Source organism: Gorilla gorilla, chromosome 16 (genome assembly GCF_029281585.2).
Source record: "Gorilla gorilla gorilla isolate KB3781 chromosome 16, NHGRI_mGorGor1-v2.1_pri, whole genome shotgun sequence".
Classification (NCBI taxonomy): Eukaryota; Metazoa; Chordata; class Mammalia; order Primates; family Hominidae; genus Gorilla; species Gorilla gorilla.
Window position 1 is genome coordinate 79,416,439 of NC_073240.2, and position 19,309 is coordinate 79,435,747.

Here is a 19,309-nt window from a genome sequence, read left to right on the forward strand (position 1 = left end):
GATGACATTCTCTGAACCATTTATTCCATGCACCACGCTATTCCACAGCCCCAGGGGCATACTTGGTGCTCAGCATATGTTTATAAACCCACAGACCTTTTTCTATACTTATAATAATCACCATTTTATATTGCATTCTATCCGTTTATTCAACAAATATTTATTGAGCTTCTGCAAGGGTTTGGGTGGTAAACATATTAAACATTTCCGTCAAAATAGTTTTCAGTTAAGTTTGAGCAAATTCATTTGTGGACTTTTGTTAAAATGTTCATGTGTTCACAATAATATAAGTTGGATTTAAATAGCCCTTTCTAATTAATATATTTTTAGGAAATCTTCTTCACATATTAATTTTGTTTAGAAAAACCTTTGAACTGGGCCGGGCACAGTGGCTCACTCCTATAATCCCAGCGCTTTGAGAGGCCAAGGTAGGTAGATCACTTGGGGTCAGGAGTTTCAGACCAGCCTGGCCAACATAATGAAACCCCATCTCTACTAAAAATACAAAAATTATCTGGGCTTGGTGGCAGGTGCCTGTAGTCCCAGCTACTTGGGAGGCTGAGGCAAAGAGAATCACTTGAACCCAGGAGGCGGAGGTTGCAGTGAGGCGAGACCGCACCACTGCACTCCAGCCTGGGTGAAAGAGTGAGACAACGTCTCAAAAAAAACAAAAACAAAAACAAAAACCTTTGAACTGATTGTAGTGCTCAATAAAGTCTGTCTACCTTCCTCAGACTTAAACCTACTATTGAGGTTTAAATGACTGTCTGTTACATAATACTTTTCCTTTACCAGTAACCTTTCCTTCTGCCCTATCTGTGGGCTTCATTCGTATGGCTATGGCCACTGAACTTGCAACTTTTCCTGCTATATTCTGAAAAAGCAATACAGTTTTAGAGGGAAATAGCACCACATCATTGCTGACAGTGAGTCAATTCTGCTATGCATTTAGGCATCTGCTGCTCTGCTGTGCAACTTTAAGTTGTCTTACAGAGGACGAGGGAGCTCTAGAGGGAACCAAGCATTCTTCATTTGGCATTACATGCATTTTATCATGCATTATTCCTATTGCTCATCCCCTCACCCAGTCTCACCCCATGCCTTTGTAGGAGCTGAGTTCTTAGTTTTTCTATAAGTACTAAGAATGTAGAGTCTATGAAAGATAATACACAAGTGTGGTATTTTAGTCATGTAGGCATGGCCGAGGCTGTGGTTACTCTGCTGGGGACATGGTTGGGCCATTGAAGCTTCCAGCAGTTGGTCAGGTAGGCCTGCGGGATCCAAAGTAGGCAGGAGTTCTGGGGATTGTAGGGGCCAGAACTGAGGAGTTAACAAGTGAAGGGACCAACTAGTACTGGAATTTGGTTGCCATTTGGTCCTCAGATGGGCTGGAAGTCAATCTCAGGAGATTTAATTAATTATAAGAAAGAAGAAAGTATAGGACAGGCTTATGAGTATGATTGTGGTCAAAGCTTTGTACTAGAGGACACAAGATGCATGGGAAATGGGAGCTGGGGTATGGGGTGGAGAATGAGGGAGTTATTCGATTGGTGCAAAAGTAATTGCGGGTTTGCCATTACTTTTAATTGCAACACTGCAATTACTTTTGCACCAACCTAATAACAAGAGGAGGGCTAAGATAGGCTAATAGAGAGTACTGATTAAATTATCAAGAATTCAGGTTGGCGTAGCAAGGAGTCAAGTGGATAGAAAAGCCAGAGAAGTCAGGCAGATCAAGGACAACACTGATTTTAACAAACATGTATTGAGCACCTATATGTATGAAGTTTTCATTTCATGTCTTAGTGAATCCACAATTGATTGTAAAGCTGGTAATTGATAGCTTGATTTTGCTATCTAAGGAAACTAAAATCTGGGATATTAAGTGGTAGAGCCAGTTGAAACCTAGATCTGTCTGAGTGAACCCCAGGATTCTTCCCAGTACCCCATACTAGAGCTGAGAAGTTCTGTGGCTGCGTGGGTCAATCGTGCCATCATTTCAGAAGCTGACTCAGAGCCTTCCCCGAGTAGACTGTCACTCCACTGGAAACCCAACTAGAATATTATATTTCACTTCCTTTCTTCTTCTTTTTTTTTTTTTTTTTGTAATGAGGTGAGATCTCACTATGTTGCCCAGGGTAGTCTGAGCTCAAGCGATCCTCTCACCACAGCCTCCCAACTAGTTGGTATTATAGACATGAGCCATGACGCCCAGCTATTTTACTTTCTTTAAAAATAAAACTAATAAATATGCACAGTTAAAATTTCAAACAGTACTGAAAGGTATGAAATGAAGATTTTTTCTCTCCACCATCATCTCCATTCCTCCACAATCCCACACTCCAAAAGTAATAGCTCCTAACAGTGTTTTTTCAGTGCTTACTCTGCAGTGTTTTTGTGATCTGCATTGGCATTTAACACACAGGATGTTAAATATACAAAAGAGAAGACTCCGGTTCGAGACCAGCCTGGCCAACATGGTGAAACCCTGTCTCTACTAAAAAAAAATTTTTTTAATTAGCTGGGTGTGGTGGTGTGTGCCTGTAATCCCATCTATTGTGGAGGCTGAGGCAGGAGAATCGTTTGAGCCTGGGAGATGGAGGTTGCAGTGAACTGAGATCGCGCCATTGTTCTCCAGCCTGGGTGACAGAGTGAGACTCCGTCTCAAAAAAAAAAAAAAAAAAAAAAAAGGGAAAACTCCAAAGCTGGGTGCGGTGGCTCACGCCTGTAATCTCAGCACTTTGGGAGGCTGAGGTAGGTGAATCAGTTAAGGCCAGGAGTTCCAGACCAGCCTGGCCAACATGATAAAACCCTGTCTGTACTAAAAATACTAAAAAATTAACCGGACATGGTGACACACGCCTGTAATTTCAGCTACTTGGGAGGCTGAGGCATTAGAATCAGTTGAACCTTGGTGGCAAAGGTTGCAGTGAGCTGAGATTGTGCAACTGGACTCCAGCCTGGGCAACAGAGTGAGACTCTGTCTCAGAAAAAAAAAAGAAAAAAGAGAGAGAGAGGGAAAGGACTCCGAGGGAGCAGGAGTACTATCCTCAAAAATCTGGAGGACTAATCCTATTCCAGATGGGCCCAGAGGTCATAGTTGGAACCAGTGGCATGGATACTATTAGAGAGGCAGAGGCAGATTTTAACTGCACAAAAGGAAGAACACAAAGCCATCTCAATAAGGGTAAAAAGTACCTACCATGGGAAGTGTGTTAGTCCATTCTCAAATTGCTATAAAGAAATACCTGAGACTGGGTAATCTATAAAGAAAATGGGTTTAATTGGCTCATGCTTCTGCAGGCTGTACAGGAAGCATAGTGGCTTCTGCTTCTGAGGAGGCCTCAGGAAGCTTCTAATCATGGCGGAAGGCAAAGTGGGAGCAGGTGTCTTAAATGGCAGGGGCAGGAGCAAGAGAGAGCAAGCCGGGGGTGCTGCATACCTTTAAACAACAGATTTCATGAGAACACACTCACTGTCATGAGAGCAGCCTCAAGAGGATGGTGCTAAACCATTCATGAGAAACCACCCCCATGATCCAATCACCTCCTACCAGGCCCCACCTCCAATACTGGGGATTACAGTTTGGCATGAGATTTGGTGAGGACACAGAGCCAATCCATATTATTCTGCCCCTGTCCTCCCAAATGTCATGTCCTTCTTGCAATGCAAAATACAATCATCCTTTCTCAACAGTCCCCCAAAATTTTAACTCATTCCAGCATTAACTCAAAAGTCCACAGTCCAAAGTCTCACCTGAGACAAGACAAGTACCCTTCTGCCTATGAGCCTATAACATCAAAAACAAGGTGTTTACTTCTAAGATACAATGGGAGTATAGACATTGGGTAAACACTCCTATTCCAAAAGGGAGAAATCAGCCAAAAGAAGGGACTACAGGCCTCATGCAAGTCCAAAACCCAGCAGGGCAGTCATTAAATCTTAAAGCTCCAAAATAATCTCCTTTGACTCCATGTCCCACATCCAAGGCAGACTGATGCAAGGGGTGGGCTCCCAAGCCTGGGGTAGCCCCACCCCTGTTGCTTTGCAAGGTTCAGCCCCTGTGGCTGCTCTCAAGGGCTGGTGTTGAGTGCCTGTGGCTTTTCCAGGGGCAGGGTGCAAACTGCTAGTGGATCTACCATTCTGGGGTCTAGAGGATGGTGGCCCTCTTCTCATAGCTTCACTAGGCAGTACCCCAGTGGGGACTCTGTGTGGGGGCTCCAAGCCCACATTTCTCCACACTGCCCTAGTAGAGTTTCTCCATGAGGGCTCCACCCCTGCAGCAGGTTTCTGCCTGAACATCCAGGCTTTTCCATACATCCTCTGAAATCCAGGCAGAGGTTCCCAAGCCTCAACTTTTACACTCTGTGCACCCACATGCTTAACACCACTTGGAAGCCACCAAGGCTTCTAGCTTGCGCTTTCCGAAGCAGTGGTCCAAGCTGTACCTGTACCATACCCCTTTGATCCATGGCTTGAGCTGGCACAACTGGGACGTGGGGAGCAATATCCCAAGGCTGTGTAGGGCAGCAGGGCCCTGGGCCTGGCCCACAAAACCATCCTGTCCTCCTAACCCTCCAGGCCTGTGATGGTAGGGGCTGCCACAAGTCTCTGAAATGACTTCAAGAACTTTTTCCCATTGTCTTGGCTATTAGCGCTTGGCTCCTTTTTACTTATGCAAATTTCTGCAGCCTTCTTGAGGTCAGGAGTTCGGGATCAGCCTGGCCAACATGGTAAAACCCCGTCTCTATTAAAAACACAAAAATTAGCTGGGCCTGGTGGTGGGTGCCCGTAATCCCAGCTACTGAGGAGGCTGAGGCAGGAGTATCGCTTGAACCCAGGAGGCAGAGATTGCAGTGAGCCAGGATCGCACCACTGCACTCCAGCCTGGGCAACAGAGAGAGACTCTGCCTCAAAAACAAACAAACAAACAACAACAACAAAAAACAGATCTCATGAGAACTCACTCACTATCACAAGAACAGCACCAAACGATAGTGCTAAACCATTCATAAGAAACCACCCCTATGATCCAATCACCTCCCACCAGGCCCCACCTCTGATATTGGGGATTACAGTTCTACATGAGATTTGGTGGGGACACAGATCCAAAACATATCAAGAAGTATTCAAACAGGCTACATGACTATGTAGCAAGAAAATGCTACTGATAAGAGAATTATCAGGGGAAGGTTCTCAAACTCCCGGTCATAATAGTGAGTACTGAAATCCATTTAGAGGAACTTTTATTTTTTTTATTTTTATTTATTTATTTATTTTTGAGATGGAGTCTCGCTCTGTCACCCAGGCTGGAGTGCAGTGGCGCGATCTCGGCTCACTGCAAGCTCTGCCTCCCAGATTCATGCCATTCTCCTGCCTCAGCCTCCCAAGTAGCTGGGACTACAGGCGCCTGCCACCGCACCCAGCTGATTTTTTGTATTTTTTAGTAGAGATGTGGTTTCACCATGTTAGCCAGGATGGTCTCGATCTCCTGACCTCGTGATCTGCCCACCTTGACCTCCCAAAGTGTTGGGATTACAGGCGTGAGCCACCATGCCCAGCCTAGAGGAACTTTTAAAAGAAATCTAATTTTTAAATTTTATTTTTTATATATATATTTTTTGAGACAGAGTCTCACTCTGTCGCCCAGGCTGAAGTGCAGTGGCGCGATCTTGGCTCACTGCAACCTCCACCTCCCAGGTTCAAGCGATTCTCCTGCCTCAGCCTCCCAAGTAGTTGGGACTACAGGCACCCACCACCATGCCTGGCTAATTTTGTGTATTTTTAGTAGAGATGGGGTTTCACCATGTTGGCCAGGCTGGTCTCAAACTCCTGACCTCAAATGATCCACCCACCTTGGCCTCCCAAAGTGCTGGGATTACAGGCATGAGCCACCACGCCCAGCCAGAATATAATTTTTAAAAACACCAGAATATGTCACATGTAATGGTCTAAGTGTTGTTTACTGAGACTTTTTCTTTATATGTGTGTGCCTGTATACTGGGGTTATGATGTAAAATATATTTCTTACTGCAAGTCGTGCAAAAAAGTTTGAAATCGACTTCACTGGATGACCATCAAAGCATCTTCCAGCGCTCACTCTGTGAAAGAGTTCTCAACTGTGGGTCACAAGATCCAGGTCCTCCCTCAGCCTTATAATAACAAGTCGTTATCCCTCTATGAACCTGTTTCCCCATTTGTGCAATGATAGTGAAAATTATTTACAACTTTAGATAGAGTGGTCAAAGTCTAAAGGCCCTTCCAATTCCAGAATTTTTTAATTCTAAGAACATCCTTTAATTCAGCAAATATTGCTCAAGCAGTGCCTTCAATGTGCCAGGCACTGTTCTAGGTGTGGGGATACAGGAGTGAACAAAACAGACAAAAAACAGCCCTATCCCTCATGGAGCTTATATTCTAGTGAGAGTAGACAGTAAAATAAGTAAGTGAACTATGACAAATGTTAGCAATAAGTGGTAAGAAGAAAAAATAAGCAGAGACGACAGGTACAAAATATCAGAGAGAGGGCTGAAATTCTAGATGGAGTGGTCAGGACATTCTCACAGAGGCGGCGTTTTTTGAGTAAAGACCTGGTAGAAATGACGGCACTAACCATGTGGATATCTGGTGAAGGGCATCCCCAAAAAGGGAAACAGCAAAAGCAAAAGGCTGTGAGGTGGGAACGTGCCTAGCATGTTCCTTGAACAACAGGGAGGCCAGGGTGGTTGGAGTAGGTGAGCAAAGGCAGTAGAAGATGAAGTCAGAGAGGTTACAAGGGGCATGGGTGAGAACAGAGTTCTTTAGAGCTGCCTCCAATTTCTTTTGTAAGCTGTGGGCAATAATGCCTATCTTTACATAATTATGAGGATCAAGTGAGCTGGGAATGTGCTCCCCAAACTGAGAGATCCTGCACAGATATGAAGGCTTACTATTTTGTGAGTTAAAGTAAATGGGGCAAGTCAATGACCATGAGAGAATGCCAGCTCTCTCCCTCACAGACTCCCTGGCCAGTCTAGAGCAGGTAGTCTTCTGAAGCAGCAGATCTCTTGTGATAGTGAGTGAGTTCTCACAAGACCTGGTTGATTAAAAATGTGTAGCACCGGCCGGGCGAGATGGCTCACACCTGTAATCCCAGCACTTTGGGAGGCCCAGGTGGGTGGATCACCTGAGGTCAGGAGTTTGAGACCAGCCTGGCCAACATGGTGAAACCCTGTCTCTACTAATAATACAAAAAAAAAAAAAAAAATTAACCAGGCATGGTGACATATGCCTGTGATCCCAGCTACTCGGGAGGCTGAGGCAGAAGAATCGCTTGAACCCAGGAGGTGGAGGTTGCAGTGAGTCGAGATCATGCCACTGCACTCCAGCCTGGGCGGCAGAGTAAGACTCTGTCTCAAAAAAAAAAAAAAAAAAAAAAAATGTGCAGCACCTCCCACCTCTCTCAGCAGTGGTTGCTCTGTCAAGAGACTAAGAATATCTCGCTTTTGATTTAGAGATTCCATCACCCAAAGTTAAGTAGTCTTCATCGGGAGAACTTCATCTGGAATCTGAAAAATGTTCCTCTTCTGGAGAAATACCTGTATGCCCTGGGCCAGAATCGAAACCGAGAGATTGTTGAGCATGTCATTCGTCTGTTCAAGGAGGAAGTAATGACCAAATTAAGTCATTTTCGAGAATGTGAGTATTCTCCCAATTAAGTATTTTTCTTGATATTTAAACTATCAAATTTCATATCATCAGAAAAGTATGGAGGTACAATTTAGCTTTATCAAATCTTAAAATTTTGCCATATTTGCTCCTATTGCTTTTTAAATAATAATATTTTTACTTTCCTCAAAATTGCTACATTTGAAGCCTCCTCTAAACTTTACATGAGTCTACCTCTCTTCTTCCCATTAAATTTGCACATTACATATGTATGACTTATAAATTATTTATAGTAGGGTTTGTGTTTTTCAAACTTTATATCAATGGTATCACACTGTGTATTATTATTCTGCAACCTGCCTTTTCTATTCAACATGTTTTGCAGATTGATCCATATGAATATTTGTAGTTTTAATTTAGTTTATTAGTTTTAACTGCTAAATAGTATTCCATAGTATGAATATACCATAATTTATTTGCATGTACTATAATTTTTTGGTCCATTCTCTTGTTAATGGAATTTTAGGTTGCTTCCCATTTCTTTGCTACATAAATTATGCTGCAATGAACCCTCTAGTACAGGAGTCCCCAAACCCCAGGAACTGGGCCACACAGCAGGAGGTGAGCAGAGGGAAAGCAAGCATTACTGCCTGAGCTCTGCCTCCTGTCAAATCAGCAGCAGCATTCGATTCTCATAGGAGCACAAACCCTACTGTGAAATGCGCATGCAAGGGATCTAAGTGAGAATCTAATGCCTGATGATCTGAGATGAAACAGTTTTATCCCAAAACCATCCTTCCCCTGTCTCCTGTCCATGAAAAATTGTCTTTCATGAAACCAGTCCCTGATGCCAAAAAGGTTGGGAACTACTGCTCTAGTATATATCTATCTCCCTGTGTACACAGACAAGTGTTTGTCTAGGCTATATATCTAGATATAACCAGCCTTTTCATCCAGCATTAAGTACTGGTCAAAGGCAAGGAACTGGCTGGGTGTGGTGGCTCCCGCCTGTAATCCCAGCACTTTGGGAGGCCGAGGTGGGTGGATCACTTGAGGTCAGGAGTTTGAGACTAGCCTGGCCAACGTGGTGAAACCCCGTTTCTAATAAAAATGCAAAAACTAGCTGGGCATGGTGACGCGTGCCTGTAATCTCAGCTACTCAGAGGCTGAGGCAGAAGAATTGCTTGAACCCTAGAGGTGGAGGTTGCAGTGGGCCTAGGTCGTGCCACTGCACTCCAGCCTGGGCAACAGAGCGAAATCCATCTCCAAAAAAAAAAAGGGCAAGGAACTGAAGGGCATTTCTATCAAGGCCTAAGATAGGCAGTATGTGTTTCTCAGTGTTTCCTTACTCCGTGTAAACACAGTGTAAGGTGTAGCGTAAAAACAGAGTTGATTTTTTCCCTTCAAACCTGTTTTTCCCCCAGTCTTCTTCATCTCATTAAAGTTGTATCCACCATTCACCTAGTTAATCTGGACAAAAAGTTAGCAGTCATAGGCTTCACTTTGTGCTTTCTCTCATGTCACAAATCCAGTCAAATTCTATCCATTCTTTCTTCAAAGGAGAGCCTATGATCTGGATGATTGCAGTAGCCTTATAACTGGTCTCCCTGCTCCTACTCTGCCTCTCTACCATATATATTCACTTGTCTTCCCTTTTTTTTGTCAATACTACTTTTGTAAGATTCTTCGTGTCATTGCATATGCTAGAGTTGGTTAACTTTTATAACTTTAGAATATTGTATTCACTAATATACGACACATTATTCTACTCTTAAAAGATACTTGGCTTGTTTCTTATTTGGGGCTATTAAGAACAGTGGTGCCGTGAACATGCTTGAGTCTCAGTATACATGTTCATTAGTCTTTGAGTGTATACCTTGGGATAGGATTGCTAGGTCATAGGACATGTCTATATTCAGCTTCACTGGATAATAACAATGTTTTCAAAAGTGGTTCTAGGAATTTATACTACAGCTAGCAGAGTGTAAAAGTTTTCATTGTTCTACACCCTTGGTGTGGTCAGACTTTTAAAATTTTTCTCAATCTGATTTGTACATAATAGTTGATCATCACATCATGGTTTTAAAATCCATCTCTCTATTTATTGGCCATTTGAAATATATTCTTGAGAAGTGCCAAATCAAGTCTTTGGCCTTTTTTCTATTGAAATTATTTTTTTCTCATTGATTTGTAGAAATGCTAAATATATTCTGGATATGAGTCCTTTACTAGTTATATGTGTTACAAATATTTTGTCCCATTCTGTGGCTTGTCTTTTCATGGTACAGTATGTTTGGATGCATAATTCTAAATTTTTTTTTTGAGGTAGTCTTGCTCTGTCACCCAGGCTGGAGTGCAGTGGTACGATCACAGCTCACTGCAGCTTCGACCTCCTGGGCCCAAGCGATCCTCCCACCTCAGACTCCCAAGTAGCTGGGACTAAGCTATCCACCATCATGCCTGGTGAATATTTTTATTTTTGTAGAGATAGGGTCTCTCTATGTTGTTCAGACTGGCCTCAAACTCCTGGGCTCAAGCGATCCTCCCACCTTAGCTTCCCAAAGCACTAAGATTACATGAGCAACCGCACCAGGCCCCTGTTATTTTTTTACAGCTTTATTGAGATATAATTCACAAACCATGAAATTCAACCATTATTTATTTATTTATTTATTTTTTGAGCTGGAGTCTCGTTCTGTCACCCAGGCTGGAGTGCAGTGGTGCAATCTCAGCTCACTGCAACGTCCACCTCCTGGGTTTAAGAGATTCTCCTGCTGCAGCCATCCAGGTAGCTGTGGCCACAGGCGTGTGCCACCATGCCTGGCTACTTTTTTTGTATTATTATTCATGGGTATTTAGAAGTATAAATCCGGTTCCCCAAAATATGATGAACTTTTTTGGTTATATCTTATCGTTCATTTCTACTGTAATTACATTGTGATCAGAGAACATACTTTATATTAGTGCTGTCCAGTAGGATTTTCTTCAGTGAAGGAAATGTTCTATATCTGTGTTGTTCAATACAATAGCTCCTGTGTGGCTACAGGCACTTGAAATGTGGCTAGTGCTACTAAGGATATTCCTTAGGACTTTCAATTTTATTTAACCTTATTGAGCTAAAAAAATTTTTTTTATAGCTGGGGCTACAGGCATGCATTACCATGCCCAGCAGATTTTTTTTTTATAGAAATGGAGTCTCACTATGTTGCCCAGGCTGGTCTTGAACTACTGGCTGCAAGCGATCCTCCCACATCAGCCTCTGAAAGTGCTGGGATTACAGGCATAAGCCAATGCACTCAGCTTAAATCCTGTTTTTTTTTTTTGTTTGTTTGTTTGTTTGTTTTTAAGACAGAGTCTCACTCTGTTGCCCAGGCTGGAGTTCAGTGGCGTGATCTCTGCTCACTGCAACCTCTGCCTCCTGGGTTCAAGTGATTCTCATGCCTCAGCCTCCCTAGTAGCTGAAATTATGCACCACCACACCACGTAATTTTTGTATTTTTAGTAGAGATGGAGTTTTGCCATGTTGGTCAGGTTGGTCTTGAACTCCTGGCCTCAAGTGATCCGCCCACCTAAGCCTCCCAAACTGCTGGGATTACAGGCATGAATCACCACATCCGGCCCTCCAGTTTGAATCTTAATGAATTTAAATAGCCACATATGTCTAGTGGCTACCATATTAGACAGATCGAGCTCTATATGATTTCAGTCAATTCAAATGTACTTTATCATGTGGTATTTGGTAAATTTTTATGAATGGTTCATGTGTGCTTTAAAAGAAAGTATATTCTGCAGTGTTGGGTATAAAGTTATATGCCCATTAGGTCAAGTTTGTTAATCATTTTTAAATTTTCTGTAACTTTCACTTACATTTTTGTCTGCTTTTTCTAACAATTATTGAGTAAAGCACATGTTAAAGTATATTTTAATCCTACTATGATTACAGATTGCCTATTTTTTGCTTGTATTTCTGTCAAATTTTGCCATATATATGTATATAAAATTTTTTTGAGATAGACTCTCGCTCTGTTGCCCAGGCTAGAGTGCAGTGATGTAATCTCAGCTCACTGCAATCTCTGCATCCCAGGTTCAAGTGATTCTCCTGCCTCAGCCTCCCGAATAGCTGGGACTACAGGTGCCCACCACCACGCTGGCTAAATTTTGTATTTTTAATAGAAACAGGGTTTCACTATGTTGGATAGGCTGGTCTCGAACTCCTAGACTCAAGCAATCCACCTGCCTTGGCCTCCCAAAGTGGCCAAAGGGATTACAGGCATGAGCCACTGGGCCCAGTCAAATTTTACCTTATATATTTTTGAGACAATTATATAATATATCCCAATTTCAGAACTACGTAGTTTAAAATCTATGATTTACAATAATATTGTTTCTATGTGCCCACTCACTATGTTACATTGCTTAAGCATGATTTACACAATCCTAAATCATATAGAAAAGTCAGCATTATATTTAAAAGTTAAAATTATATACTTTATATCATGTATATGACTCAGGGCTTCATTGCTCATGGACACTTACATCTCTTACTAATCTTTAGTCGGTGGCTTAAATCCATGCTTCTTAGACTATCTATGGTAAAAGACAAGTGTGGGTTTTTTCCCCCAACCCATTACAGTCTGACATATGGTCCTACTGTGCATGATTCACGTACAGTTCATGCCACATGCAACTAACCATGGGAGTTTGACAAAACTTGAACTCGTGTACGCTCTGTTCAATGAGACAAGGCCACTGATCACACTCTTGGATGTCATATCCCTGTAAAATTTTCTAAACACTCTCAACTCTGTTCTTATCTCATGGAGACTAGTAACATTTTGTAGACCAGCACTGGCCATGGACCCCACTTTGAATAGTACTGACTTAAAATATCACCACCTATTTTAGTAATCAAAAAAAGGGAAATTTAGAATTACCATGTTATCAGAAAATTTTGTTTAAAATCCTAGCTGAGGCCAGTCACAGTGGCTCAGGCCTGTAATCCCAGCACTTTGGGAGGCTGAGGCAGGGAGATCATTTGAGGTCAGGAGTTCGAGAGCAGCCTGGCCAACATGGTGAAACTCCGTCTCTACTAAAAATACAAAAATTAGCTGGGCGTGGTGGCGCACCCCTGTAATCCAGCTACTCAGGAGGCTGAGGCAGGAGAATTGCTTGAACCCAGGAGACGGAGGTTGCAGTAAGCCAAGACTGTGCCACGGTACTCCAGCTGGGCAACAGAGTGAGACTCATCTCAAAGAATAAAAATTAAAAAATAAAATAAAATCCTAGATGAAAATAAAGGTAAATCTGGTCCATTCTAGGACTCTGTTTCTTCTAACAATATGAATGTGTTTCTATTCTTTTAAACATTTCTGGGTTTAAGCAGTTCTTTTCACTTTACTCTTCTAATGGCCAAAATCAGGTATTTGTAGTAACTGCAGTCTCCAACTTCTGGCCTTGTACTGATGAGAAGCAAAAGCAAAACCACCACCCCAAATTAACTGCTTTTATTCTTTTCAGAGGAAATTATTTTATTTCAAGAAAAATAGGGCCTGGCCCTTTATCTCTGACTGCTCATCAAATTTTGGCTTTGCCTATGAAAGAGAAATGGAAGGGGAATGAATTGGGATATTCAATAACTGTTTTTACATGATTTTTCTACTTTCAGGTATCAATCATGGAGATCTTAATGACCATAATATTTTAATGGAGTCCAGCAAGTCAGCCTCTGGAAATGCTGAATATCAAGTGTCTGGGATTTTAGACTTTGGTGACATGAGCTATGGCTACTATGTGTTTGAAGTGGCAATTACCATCATGTACATGATGATTGAAAGCAAGAGTCCTATACAAGTAGGAGGCCATGTCCTTGCAGGGTTTGAAAGCATCACCCCACTGACAGCTGTAGAGAAGGGTGCTTTGTTTTTACTTGTATGCAGTCGTTTTTGTCAGTCACTTGTCATGGCTGCATACTCTTGCCAGCTATACCCAGAGAACAAAGACTATCTCATGGTTACTGCAAAAACCGGGTGGAAACACTTACAGCAAATGTTTGACATGGGTCAGAAAGCTGTAGAAGAAATCTGGTTTGAAACTGCCAAATCCTATGAATCTGGGATCTCCATGTGACTGAGATCTCCATGTGACTAAAAGTTCACTTTAACTTGGGTAATTAAAATAGGACCCAATCAAATTTTAGGAAGGATTTTCCTGCATAGTTAAAAATCAGCTGATGGAATGGATCAATTCTGAATATGACAGAGCACATGAAATCCCTAAGGTCTTCAAGCAATCTCATGACAATTTTTTAAAATTCGCAAAAGTACCACAAGCAAGCATATTTTTCTGTGAGTCTCACTTGCCATGTCTATAAAACACATATAATGATACCATTTTGAATCAGATAATCTCACAAGATCTATTCCAGCCCTGAGATTAATGACTATTTTAATTTTAAAAATAATGTATACATATAGATATATTGACATATTTTAAATATCTGGACACAACATACTGACCTAGATAACATACTACCAGTTCTATGAAACCTCCTCTGATCTCTCCTTTCTCTAGAATCCCAGTGCATTGTGTCTTTTTCATGGCCCATCACTTTGTATAATGGATCGTGGTTGTGCAGTCGTCTTGCCTGAGAGCTACTGAGGGCGGAGACCATGTAAAACTTATTTTTGTCTCCTCAGCCCTTCTTTTTTTTTTTTTTTTTTTGAGACGGAGTCTCGCTCGGTCGCCCAGGCTGGTGTGCAGTGGCACAATCTCGGCTCATTGCAAGCTCCGCTTCTCGAGTTCACGCCATTCTCCTGCCTCAGCCTCCTGAGTAGCTGGGACTACAGGCGCCCACCACCACGCCTGGCTAATTTTTTTGTATTTTTAGTAGAGACAGGGTTTCACCGTGTTAGCCAGAATGGTCTCGATCTCCTGACCTTGTGATCCACCCGCCTCGACCTCCCAAAGTGCTGGGATTACAGGCATGAGTCACCGTGCCCGGCCTCCTCATCCCTTCTTATCACACCTGCTATTATAGTGCCTTTCCTACACAGAGGTCTTTAAAAATATTTGAAAATAAATGCGTGCTAGAAGAAGGGATGGAGAAGGCACACACTAAGATGCTTTAGGAGAAAGCATAGACAGCATTCTTGGAGAAAAAATTTTAACTTGTCTGAGAGGGTGGTTGAAACTGGAACTCCAGAGATAGATGCTGGAAGACCCTGGGAACTGCAAGGAAGCAAATAATGACATCCAGGCAAGGTCACTAACCCCTGAGCTACTTAAATATAATGGTTCCTTTCAGACTGATACCAGGAACCTCCTTAAGCATATATTTTTTAATTCTCTATAATCTGTTTCTTTTTGGATGACTATGAAGTAGATTGGGTAGACTGAAGCTCACTGTATACTTGGCTGAAGGTATCCCACTATGTTTCCTTCACTGGTTTCTCTTCATGTCTCCTTTAGTATGATTTAGTAAATGGCTGTTTACTATTCTTATGATTTCAACTATTCATTGTCTACAGATGACTCAAGTCTAGAACCCTGGCCATTCAAATACTCAATAGTTATCTTTCTATATATATGAACAGGCATTGATCCTATCTCCATCTTTCTGTCTACCTACCTAGTCTTCCCAAACTAGATATTTCTCTAAATTGTCTTATATGGTTCATTTTTCACTTCTTTGTCCCTCAATTTCATTTCATTTCATTTCTTTTTCTTTTTTTTTTTTTTTTTTTGGTGGTGGGGCGGCAGGGACAGGGTTTCACTGCAGCCTCAACCTCCTAGGCTCAGGTGATCCTCCCACCTCAGCCTCCCTAGTAGCTGGGACTTCAGGCATGTGCCACCATGCCTGGCTAATTCTTTAATTTTTTGTAGAGATTGGGGTAATACCTATCTCATAGAGTTAATAGAGTTCACTGTGAAGATTTCATAAGAGAACAGTGCCAAGTGCTTAACACAGTGTGTGGCACATAGTTAGGACTCAGTAACTATTTACTCAATAAATGAACCATATTCTGGGTTACCCAAACTCAAAATATTGGAGTAATTTTTTGCTTGCCTCTCTTATATTCAGTGAGCCCTACTGGTTTCTAGAATCGTAGAATTTTAGGAATCTCTGTCTTTACTGGATTTTTTGTTTGTTTTGGGTTTTTTTTTTTGTTTGTTTGAGATAGGGTCTCACTCCATCACCCACGCTGGAGTGCAGTGGTGTGATCACAGCTCACTGCAACCTCTACCTCCTGGGCTCAAGCAATCCTCCCACCTCAGCCTCCTGAGTAGCTGGGACTACAGGCATGTGCCACCATGCCCAACTAATTTATTTTGTAGAGATAGGTTCTCACTATGTTGCCCAGGCTGTTCTCAAACCCCTGGACTCAAGCAATCCTCCTGCCTTGGCCTCCCTAAATGCTAGGATTATAGGCGTGAGCTATCGTACCCAGCCTGTGTTGTTTTTTAACAATATATAATAATAGCCAACATTTATTCAGCACTAAAGTATTTTATACACATTAGCTCACTTAATTTTTACAACAAACCCATGTGGGAAGTACTGTTATAATTAATCGTCATTTTCAGATAAGAAAATAGCAGCTGAAAAAGTAAAAATAATTTCCTCAAACACAGCCAGGGCTTAAATCAGGCCTTTCTGATGTAGACCACGCTCTTCACTACCACAGAGTTCCATGCTACTTTCTCTCCCTCTCCCTCCTCTCCTGTCCCTGCTACACACACACACACACACACACACGCACACTCACTCACACACGCTAGGAGGAACAAATGAGATCATTCACATGAAAGCACTTATGTTTCTGAAATTTAAGGGACTGTGGTTTTTATCTAGGTTGACCACTCAAGCTAAAAACTGGGAACCAGAATAATGGACTGAAACTTGGGTTTCACTTCCAGACCAGTGTTGTTCCTCTGAATTGATGAAACTGTATAGATTTCCCTCTTGATTGCCCCTGCTAACATGGATTTCCTTTCACTCAATTCCTAATGCAGATATTGCTGACCACTGTTTAGATGTTTACATGCTGCATTACATTGATATTTTACTATTTGGTGTTTGTTCTAACTTGTCTCCAATCAATCAATTTCATGTGGTTTATATAAACTCTTTGGTGGCTGTGATGGTTAGTTTTAGGTGCCAACTTGCCTGGATTAAGGGATACAGAGATAGGTAGTAAAGCATTATTCCTAAGCATGTCTGTGTGGAAGTTTCCAGAAGAGACTGGCATTTGAATCAGTAGCTGAGTAAGGAAGATCCCCCTCACCAATATGGGTGGGCACCATCCAATCTGTTGAGGGCCTGGATAGAACAAAAAGACAAAGGAAAGATGGATTCAGTCTCTCTCCTGGGACAGCCATCTTCTCTTGCCCTCAGATAGCAAAACTCCAGGTTCTTGGCCTTCAAACTCCAAGACTTAACCAGCGGCCCCTCAGGTTCTTAGGTCCTCAGCCTCAGACTGAGAGTTACACCATCATCTCTTCTGGTTCTCAAGCCTTTAGACTCAAACTGAAACACACAATTGGCTTCACTGGTTCTTCAGCTTACAGACAGCAATTGTGGGACTTCCTAGCCTCCATAATTTATTTCCATAATAAATCCCCTCCTGTTTATCTACCTATCCATCCTTCCATCCCATTGATTCGGTTTCTCTGAAAGACCCTAATATAATACATAAATTAAATATTTATTTTACTTTACTTTCAGGACCTAGCACCATGCCAGGCCCCTAGAAGACACAGTAAAGATCTGTTGAATAAACTGTAAGAATGAACACACCACTATAAGTGCCAGGTCCTGGTCCTTTCAAGCAACGTGGAGAAAACCCAGTTCCAGATTTAGGAATCAATACCATATGTCTGGCAAAGACTCTTTGCTCTTGCAAGTGCCTTCTTCTGTCCAGGCTTTTAGCGCCCCTGGACTACAACAGAACTTTACACCAGAAAGTCTTTGCAGTCTCCCTAACCTCTTGCACTTCATATTATGTAGGCAGATAAAAACTCTGGTTACATATATTGCTGTGTGATGACCAAAAAAATTGTGCTTAAAACTTTAATCATTTTATTAGCTCATGGTTTCTGGCAGTCATGAATTCAGGCAGGCCCTGGGACAGTTTGTCTCTGCTCCCCCCAGTGTTGGGGCCTCAGCTAGGAAGACTTTAAGGCTGGGAGAGATTTGATGCCTGGGAGAGACTCAATCACTGTGTAACTGAACACTCGCTTCTTACAGAGTCCAATTGACAAGGGTGAGGTATAATAGAAAGACAGAATTTATTAACCAAAAATAGTAAAGGGAAAGCAATCGGATTCCTATCCAAATTAACGGCTTCTATTTTTAGGAAGAAGGCAGGGGTTTAAAAAGGGAAAACTTGATAAGGAAGGCAGGCAAGAACTGGGCTGAGTACAGTGTCTGTGTGTCTTATTCTGGTGGCTATCTTGGGTCCTGGTCCACCTGGACCCTGGGCTGATGGCATTTCAACAACAGCCAGGTTGTTAACTAGCTGCCTTGAAGTAATCTCTGGAACTTTGCAGCTGGGTCTCCAGACTTGGTCTGTGTGTCTCAGGATTGACCCCTGGAACTTCTAAGAAGACACATAATTAGACACTAGTAGACAGTTAGATAAATGTGAAGGGAGTATATACAATGAGAAAGGGAGGGATGTGGACTCTAGAAAAGGTTTCTGCAGTTTGCTTCAAGGTTATATCTTTAAACCTAAGGAAAAGGGGAAAAAATTTTTTAATGCAGTTTGAAGCTAAGCTGCCTGGTTACAACTGGGTACTAGGATCATCTGGAGGAATCTTCACTCAGCTGTCTGGCAGGTGACACTGGGACTTCATCTACGCTGTTGGCCAAACACCTCTCCATGTGGCCTTTGCTTCCTCACAGCATAGTGCCTGGGTCCCAAGAATGACCATCCCAAGAGGACAAGACAGAACCATATCACCATTTGTGATTTGCTCTTGGAAGTCACATGATATCACTTCCATTGTAGTCACAGGCTCACCCAGATTCAGAACAAGGGGACACAGAACCTCTCAGTGGGAACCATCTGTGGCACATTGTAAGAGGAAAATGTGGGATGAGAGATGTTGAGGGTTCATCATCCTAAAACATCACTTTAATCCTGTCTTCCCATTACTGACCAAAACAAATTCTGGCATTAAAGGCACTCTACACTTTGGCCTCAAATGCCTTTCCTTACTTCCTGTATTATCTCCTCCATTCAGATCAGACCGAACTACTCAGTCACCCACACTTGTCAGACTCATTCTTCTCTTGCCCTTTTTCTCAACTAATCCCTCTTTTGACCTGAGAAATTCTACCTCTCACTTAAAAGTGACTGTTCACTGAATTCCGCAGAATGAACTAAGGTGGCAGGCAGGGGCCCTCAGAGATGCCATAAGTTACACCACCTGAGGATGCTTTCAGAGCACCACCTGCGTGTGGCTCTTTGCCATCTTGCCTTGGCTCACTTCCCTGTGTGCTTGGAAAGTAGAGATGATAGGCGAGACCTCAAAATGCAACTTACTTCCAAGCTATCTCCTTTTCAAAGCCCAGATCCCCCAATAATTTTGCAACCAACATGAAGAGGACAGAGTTTCTGCCCAATGGGCTGCTTTTTGGGAGAGACTGTGAGCAGATGAC

The 19,309-nt window shown here is 42.3% G+C and overlaps 1 protein-coding gene across 2 annotated transcripts in view; it reads left to right on the plus strand.

Annotated features, from left to right (window-relative positions):
- HYKK (hydroxylysine kinase) overlaps positions 1 to 17,479 on the plus strand; it is a 29,222-nt gene extending 11,743 nt beyond the window's left edge. Inside the window, exons 4-5 of one of the 2 annotated variants that reach the window (XM_019010296.4) lie at positions 7,494 to 7,677; positions 13,313 to 16,715. In XM_019010296.4, the coding sequence (XP_018865841.1) occupies positions 7,494 to 7,677; positions 13,313 to 13,773 (645 nt within the window). In that variant the 3' untranslated portion in view covers positions 13,774 to 16,715. Of the gene's footprint in view, positions 1 to 7,493; positions 7,678 to 13,312; positions 16,716 to 17,371 lie in introns of those variants that run through there. The other variant, XM_055363923.2, reaches the window with a different exon arrangement.
- Positions 17,480 to 19,309: the final 1,830 nt, after the last annotated feature.